The sequence below is a fragment of the Halichoerus grypus genome, chromosome 9 (assembly GCF_964656455.1).
Source record: "Halichoerus grypus chromosome 9, mHalGry1.hap1.1, whole genome shotgun sequence".
Lineage (NCBI taxonomy): Eukaryota > Metazoa > Chordata > Mammalia > Carnivora > Phocidae > Halichoerus > Halichoerus grypus.
In genome coordinates, this window is record NC_135720.1 from 116,929,184 (window position 1) to 116,937,557 (window position 8,374).

Sequence of the window (8,374 nt, forward strand, 5' to 3'; positions counted from 1 at the left end):
CAACAGTCACGTGACCCCCTGCCAGACTCTGACTCAGGACACGTGACAGACACACTGGGACAGCGTCCATGCATTGGGCGCAGGGGGTCCGAGCAGTGTCACAGCGGGGTCATGCAGCGGTCAGGGCAGCAGCGATAGCAGTCCCAGCCTCAGGGCCCAGTGTCCTCCCTCAGGGGAGTCGGTGGTGTGGACAGGGGCATCGATACCCAGTAGCAGGGTGCTGGCTGTATGTGGGCCTCCATCGAGGGTCCAGCGTGGATTCTGCTCCCAGCTGTGTAGCCTCAAGCCCGTTCAGTGGCTTTCTGTGAAATAAAACAAGGCCTCAGACACCCTCTCTCGTCCCTAAGTCTCTCTGTAACTGTACGTACGTATCCCAAGGAGTCAGAAGCCCACGTAGGGAGGAGATTCCAAGAGCAAGATTTCAGACATTTTTACCAGCTTTATAGAGATATGATTGACATTCACCCTTGTGTGAGTTTAGGGGAACAACCTGATGATTGATACATTTCTGTACTGATAACGATTACAACCATAGCATGGTTAACATGTGCATCATGTCACATGGTTACCATTTCCTTTTGTGTGGTGCAGACATTTAAGATCTACACTCTCAGTAACGCAGAGATTTTATGTATGAAACACTGGATGCCCTCCTTGATTGCTCCTTCTCACCACCCAGGATGAATCCATTACGAAATGCTGCAAAGTCCATCTGTGAATATCTCCAGCTCCCAATTACTTCCTAGTAGCTTCCCTCCTCACATCCCAGACGTACAGCCCACATCCCCCTCCTGGGACACGGCACTGGTTTCCTACAGGTTCCCTACTGGTCGCTCGCCCTGCACCTCCCGATTCTGCACAGAAGCAAACAGATGCTGCTCAAGAAAGTCAATCCCATCGATCTGTTCATTCCTGTAACTCCACGCCTCACTCAGAGAAAACTCAAAACCCTTCTAATAACCTCAGGCCTCTGTGACGAGGCTGACATCCGACCTCACGTCACCTGCTCTCTGCTCCAGCCCCAGTGGCCTCCTCACCCTTCCGTGAACACAGGACACGATCCTGTCCTAGTGCGTGAGCCCTGGGGGTTCCCTGCCTGGAAAGAGCTCGCCCCCCAACCTCCTCTGACACAATTCCTTCATGACCTTCAAACCTCTCAGAGGTCACCTTCTCAGTGAGGCTCTCTGATCCCTGGAGTAACGGAGCCATGGTCCCCGTCCCAGCACGGTGCTCTGGGTCACCTTCCTCAAAGCTCCTGCCAACTTCCATGTAAACACTTCCCTTACTACTGCGCTTACACAGTACACAGTTCACCTCTGCATGACGCTGGTTTGCACGGGGCGTGTGCACCTGGATGCGGACTTTTCTACAGTAAGTACTGTCCACGCACTTTCTCTTCCTTATGATTTCTACTATTTTCTCTACCTTCATTCATTTTAAGAACACAGTATATAGTACATGTAACATGCAAATGTACGAAGCGACAGTTCATGTTATCAGTAAGGCTTCCAGTCACCAGGAGGCTGTTAGTTCTTATGTTTTGAGGGAGTCAAAAGCCGTACTTGGATTTCTGACTGCACACGGGGGTCACTGCCCCAATCCCCGCATTGCCCGAGGGTCAAGTGCAGGCTGCCCCTTACACTAGAACTAATCTCCACAAGGGCAGCACATTTTCCCTCTTCTTAGTCTCACTGAGCTGTCCCAGATGTAAACATAGCGTGTCCTGTATGTGGCACACGACAATTATCAGGTGAATGAATGAGCAGCTAGAGGACCTCCCTCTTCCAGATGCGCCTCAGGCTCAGCTGATCCGTGGCAGCTCCCGCCCCCCCCTCCCCCGCGTGCGCCCACCTCGCCATCCGGGCTGCCTCTCTCTTCTCACAGGGCTGCCCTCCCCTCCCTCTCTCTGCTCAGCCACCCCCTCCCCCACACCATGTCTCCCGCACACACAGCACACACAGTTCTCTCTTCAGAAACACTGTACTGAGGCTTTTTGGGGCCTTTTCTCCAACCACATAGAAATCTACGTTAGACTCTGCTTTATAAATCCAAGAACTTGGATCGGAGCCAGCACTAGGATCAATGAAGTAAGGGCGGGGGGGAGAGGACGGAGCAGCAGGGAAGACCGAAACTAATCTAAGTTTAATAAGGATGAGAAACTCTTGATTCCTCCCCTCTCTACCTCCAGAATCTAAAGAATTATCTAGAAAACAGCTTTAGAGGGAGGGGAAGATGGATGAACCTGAAAGTACATCCCTCCATACCACAGATCTCGTGTGTGCAGGGGACAACCTAGGCCTGAGGGGACCACAGCCCAAAGGACACCCGCTGCTGTAACCGACGGGGTCACCCAGGGAGAATGGGTAAGAACTCGTACACAAGAGCAAGAACAGGCCTGATGCTCTGGAGGAACACTGAAAAAGAACTACCCCAAAATGGAGGCTGTGACCTGATCCAGGCCTGAGCGTAGACTGACCCAGTCACAGTAAGCTCTTGCTGCACAAGGTCCTGGGGACAGGTGACGTTCAAGTCCCTGTGATCACAGGTCCTGGGGAGACGAGGTTCCACAGAAGGGGCAAGGACACGGAGCAGAGAGACGACCCAGCTGAGGGGTGAGCACGTCACACCCATGATGCACTGAGCACCACTGGGCACAGGCCCTGTCCCCACTCGGCTCCTCACAGCCTTCTCCTGCCCCGACCTGCAACACACTCAGCACAGTAAACACAGGGATTCTGGAAGGTTCTCAGGCTTCATTTATTTGCTGTCTCAACTTTACAAATTTCCTCTTTTATTACCTCATCAGCCCCACATGCCAAGAATTAGGAAACAAAACTTACATCTGGATTCTAATTTTCAATAGAGAAATACGTCATTAGCAGTCAGCCCAACGTGAAATAAAGACAGGGATGGAGATGGTCCAGCCCTGCCTCTGCTGGAACAGGAGAGCACATCAGAGAAGAGAATGCAGATCAGCATAGGGAGGGGTCGTGGTGGGCAGGGTGGGCAAATCTCCTTATGTCCTCACGTTATACTCATAGGAACACAGACACATCTGGCACCTTTTGCACAAAGAGAAGTCAGGGGTTGTTGATGTCACCAAGTGGGAGTGTGAACACATCTTGCATCACTCGGTCCCCACCAGGCAGCTGGTCTCACACTGTGAAAAAAAATCATGCACCAATTTAGGTCCATCACATAAGGGCAGACACACTGTCCCTAGTGCCCTAACCCTTCCCCACTCGGGGTCTCTAGGGTCTCACCTTGAGGAGCCGTGAGAGACACATCAGAGCCCTGGGCGCTGTCATCACCTAGGGGAGAACAAACAGGACGTGGTCAGAGCCCACAGGAGAGGAGACTAGAGGAGGAGCTATGGGGTGGGTGAGCTCCCCGTCGGGTTCTGTCTCCACTATCTCAGGGTCTCAGGGATCACTCCCTCCAAACTTACGTGCAGCATGAGAGTAGCCTGGTCCTTTTCCTCCTGTGGGAAGAAAATATCATGTCAGAGGCCAGAACAGGGCTGGGCCATGAGATCCTAGAGGAAGCTCCCAGTCCTGGTCCTAAATGAAGTTTGCAGAGTTGTGACTAAGGACAGGACAGGATCAGGAAACATGAAGGACAAGGTGTGGAGTCACTGGACCACCTGACTTGCTGGAGATCTGTCCTCAGCAGGGCCCTTTCTCTGTCCTGTGACTGCTGGGAATCAGGTGACCATCACCAGAATTACCAAGATGAAAATGTGTCCTTCATTTTCACAAGTGTTTGCTACACAGTGAGTGTTAGTAATCAGCTCCAGAGTGGGCAAGTCCATGCATGAGGATGGTACTTCCCAGTAACAAGGCAGGACAGTCTCCTACCTAGGAAACCCCCCAGACGGACAAGAAAACTCAGATCTCCCGACTCCATTCCCTACCTGAGCGCTTCTTTCTCCAAATCACAGCTCCAAAAATGGCCACAGTGACCGCAAGGAGAACCACACCAGCAATGATCCAGGTGATGGGGATGGTGGGCTGAGGCGGCTCTGGAAAGGGAAGGGAAGGTGAGGGGCCCAGAGCTCCGACAAGAGTCCTGACCCTGCTGAAATTCTCCAGAAGACCTTCTGCTTTCCCTGAGTAGAGGCTGTACCCCAAACCCTCCTTACCCCATCTCAAGGTGATGGGCTCGGGCAGCCCTTCATGCTGCACATGGCACGTGTATCTCTGCTCCTGTCCAGAAGGCACCACCACAGCCGCCCACTTCTGGAAGGTCCCATCCCCTGCAGGCCTGGTCTCCACAAGCTCTGTGTCCTGGGTCAGGTCCTCCCCATTGTGGTGCCAGGTCAGGGTGATCTCCGCAGGGTAGAAGCCCAGGGCCCAGCACCTCAGGGTGACCCTTTGGTCAGAGATGGGGTGGTGTGTCACGTGTGCGTTGGGGGGTTCTGAGGAAGAATCAGAAAATCCACACTTGGGACCTTTATGGGCCACTGAAACGGCATTCATGTGACCATCATAAGGTGGACCCAGCCATGGGTTTGGATGGAAGAAGCACAAAGCCCAGTTACCAAACTAGCTTTTGGGACCTCCTAATCCTGGAAAGTTCTAGATTCAGGGAGACAGTCCAGGGAAGGAGGCTGCAGGTCTAAGTGAGAGAGCACACTAATGGTCCTGACTGTGGTGGAGGATGAATGAGTCAGAAAACCCGGAGTCAGAACTCCAGCGATGTCGTCATTGGAGAACAAGGCCTTGAGAGGGAAAGTCATGGTTCCCAAGGTGGCTGCCAGGGTTAAAGGGAACCGCTGATAGGTTATTTCAGGGACGGTCTCCACCTGCCTCCCGGGAGAGACTGGGTTCCCCCACTGCCCCTTAGCGAGGAGCGGCCCTCTGGGTGAGGCCCTCTCTAGTAGGAACAGGAACCCCCGGGCGGATCTCCGTCTCCCCACCCGTGGGAGGGGCGGTGTTCTGACACCGAGTCCCTTTTCCCTTCCTGGTGGGAAGCCAGCCCCAGCGGAGGGGAGATCGGGGAGGCCCCGCGGCCCCTGGTACCTGCGCGCTGCAGCGTCTCCTTCCCGTTCTCCAGGTACCTGCCGAGCCACTCCACGCAGGTGCCCTCCAGGTAGTTCCTCAGCTGCTCTGCCGCACCGGCCGCCTCCCACTTGCGCCGGGTGATCTGCGCCGCCGTGTCCGCCGCGGCCCAGGAGCGCAGGTCCTCGTTCAGGGCGATGTAATCCGCGCCGTCGTAGGCCCACTGCCCGTACCCGCGGAGGAGCTTCCCGTCGGGCCTCACGTCACAGCCGTACATCCACTGGAAGGTGTGAGACCCTGGCCCCGCCCAACAGGCAGGGGATTAAGTCCAAACAGAAAGTAAAACCGCCTGGAACTTCCCGCGGGTTCGTCCGGGTCAGGGGTCGGGGCCGGGGGTTCCCTCAGACTCGGGGTGGCGCTCGGACCCGGACACTCGGGGCGACCCCGGCCCGTCCGTGGGGATGGGGGTCGTGACCGGGACCCGGGCCCGCGTCGCTCACCGGCCTCGCTCTGGTTGTAGTAGCCGCGCAGGGTCTGCAGGCCCACTAGGAAAGTCTGTGCGGTGTCCCGGAGAATCCGCGTCTCCCGGTCCCAGTACTCCGGCCCCTCCTGCTCCACCCACGGCGCCCGCGGCTCCATCCTCTGACTGACAGAGTCGCTGTCGAACCGCACGAACTGCGTGTCGTCCACGTAGCCGACGGCGATGAAGCGGGGCTCCCCGCGGCCGGGCCGGGACACGGAGGTGTAGAAATACCTCATGGAGTGGGAGCCTGCGGGCGCGGAGGAGCTGAGACCCCGCGCGACCCTCGTCCCGGCGCGGGGCCGGAGCCCAGGGGGAGGCGGCCGGGAGGGCAGGGGAGGGGCACCGAGGGCGGGAGAGCAGGGCGGAGGCGGGGAGGGGCGGGGGAGCACAGGCCGTGGCGGGGCCGGGGGCGGCTGGGGGGCTGGGCGGGGGCGGCGGAGAGGCGCCTTCCCCGGGGGTCCCGCGTCCCCGCCCCGCGGTCCCCTCGCTCCCGCCCCGCAGAGGCCCTTTCCTCCCGCCGCCGCACTCACCCGCCCAGGTCTCGGTCACGGCCAGGGCCGCCGACAGCAGCAGGACGAGGGGTCGGGGCAGCACGACCTGCATCTTCGGGGTCTGGGGAGACTGTGAGTCGCCGCTGGGCTCCCGGGCGGGTGCGGAGACGTTATAACCGGGAACCGCGGTGCCGCTGATTGGCTTCTCCAGAAACCCGACACCCAATGGGAGTGCGAACCGGCGGCTTGTCAGGAGTCTCCAGGCAGGAGGACCCGACACAGGTTGTGAGACGGGGAAGTGAAACCGGGGAGATGGGGACTCCCCGGCACTGGGCTTCCCCACCCCAGGCACCGCCCTGGGGCCTGAGACCCTGAGAGGCAGGCGCAGGGACCTGGGACTTTGCCCCGACCCCTCACCTCCTGCACGGCGCGCTCTTTGTCACACTGTGTCCCTGAGTCGTGGCCCAGGAGCTGTGTGAGTCAGTGATTCTCAAACGCCGTGTTCTCAGGATATCTATACAGTCTCACAGATTACTGAGGATCCCAAGGATATTTTGGGTCTGTGGGTTATATCTATCGGTATTTACCGTAGTAGGAATAAAACAGGTTGAGAAATTCATTAATTCATTTAGAATCATATTAATAACCCATGGCATGAAAACAAATATTATTTTTATGAAAAATAAGTATTTCCGAAATAAACAGCATAGTGAGAAGAGTGGTTTTGTTGCGTTTTACATTCTTGCAGGTCTCTTTCTTGTCTGTCTCCTTAGAACACCCCTGCACCTTCAGATTTGCTTCTGCATTTATTGTGTTGTTTTGGTTGAAATGTATGAAAAAATTTACACACTTGCACAAATAGGGCAGAATAGCATGTTTCATAACCTTTTCAGATACTTCTCTATGTTCATCTTAGATACTACATTGAAACTACACAACTACTTTCTGTAATTTATTTGCAAAGTGGAACGTGAAATTGTATCATGACTATGTCCTCTGTTACATTAAAATCCGCAGGCCCATCTTGCACACTGAATGGATCGTGTACTAATGCATGACTTTTTTTTTAAAGGAATGTGTTGTTTCATGAAGTTATACACGTGTTCCAGTGTTGATTAGACTGGAATTGAATTATCAAAAAGTCAGATTTGTTTTAATATTACCACAGATCCCAACAGAAAAGTGTGTCAGGAGTGAGAAGCTGTCGTTTCTTGGTGGATCGCAGTTTTCCCAAAGTTCTGATTTTCTCTTGAGAGCTGACATGTGATCAAGGCAACAAGTACTCTCAGCTGTCATATGTGAGTTGATGTTCATGAAAGGGTAGATTCCTATTCATTTTCCAGAAACTGTCTGCCAAATCTCCTACTCTAAATATTCCAAGTTTCTCTTTCATTCATTCCTTCAGGAAAAATGGCATTCTGTAAAAAAAAAAAAAAAAAAAAAAGAAAGGCAGCCAATTAAATTCACACAAATTATCTTCCTTGGGGGCTTATGCATGTAGTGGAAGTGCTGTACATCCCACATCATCATATAAGACATGTTTAAATGTGGATTTGAGAATACTTAATAAAGAGAGTAATATTTAATGCTTCGATCAGGATATTTTAAAGTGACACTAGTCTTATTTTGTTCTGTTTTTGTTTTTGAGGCATTCTAGTTGCAGGTATGTATTACATCCCTAGACAAAGAACGCCAGGATTTTCCTTCCTGTGTGTTTTTGTCTTGCTTCTTCACGGTCCATGATGCCAGGTGAGGTTGTCAGGACAATGAAACCAAACTGGAAGGATTCTTCCGCCATTTTTGTAGATCTTAAAGTTGTACATCAAATCCGGGGCTGCTCACTTCACACGTGTTTAACCTGCCCCTGAGGTTCCCAACAATGTTCCCAGCTCTGTGATCAGCAGTGATTTCAAATTCCCCAATGTAACCGAGCTTCGTCATCACAGTTAGAAACGGGACAATGACTTTGGAGCATGGCCTAATATGACCTGCCTTTGGCCTCTCTCTCAGGCATTGTTACTGCTCTCGAGAGCATCTGCCAAGATATTCAGGCAACGACTATGGCGGCACGGAAAGATGGCGGCAAGAGTGTTTTTGTTTTTTTTCACGGAAGTAAGTAGTGGTGAAGAATAACAACTATTGCAGTTTGCACCCATCACCTCCGTTCTTGCTAAGTTTTACCTCAGTGTGAACGTCAACGTGGTGAAAAAGTAATAATGTCTAAGTAATGTTAGGAAAATAGATTTAACCTCATGGACTCTGTGAAAGGGCCTCAGTGACGTCAGGTGTTCCCCAGACCACACTTTGAGAACGGCTGTTCTGATAACCCTGGGAGAGTCTCCCGGCTGGTCCTGCCCTGG

The 8,374-nt window shown here is 53.5% G+C and overlaps 1 protein-coding gene across 1 annotated transcript; it reads right to left on the bottom strand.

The window, feature by feature from the left end:
* Positions 1-2,733: 2,733 nt before the first annotated feature.
* Positions 2,734-6,207, bottom strand: LOC144379099 (DLA class I histocompatibility antigen, A9/A9 alpha chain-like). Its single transcript, XM_078055584.1, has 8 exons — positions 6,054-6,207; positions 5,501-5,770; positions 5,022-5,297; positions 4,142-4,417; positions 3,914-4,021; positions 3,449-3,481; positions 3,264-3,311; positions 2,734-3,160 (listed from the first exon to the last, which is right to left on the bottom strand). The coding sequence occupies exons 1-8, from the start codon at positions 6,124-6,126 to the stop codon at positions 3,156-3,158; spliced, it is 1,089 nt and encodes a 362-aa protein (XP_077911710.1). The 5' UTR covers positions 6,127-6,207; the 3' UTR covers positions 2,734-3,155.
* Positions 6,208-8,374: the final 2,167 nt, after the last annotated feature.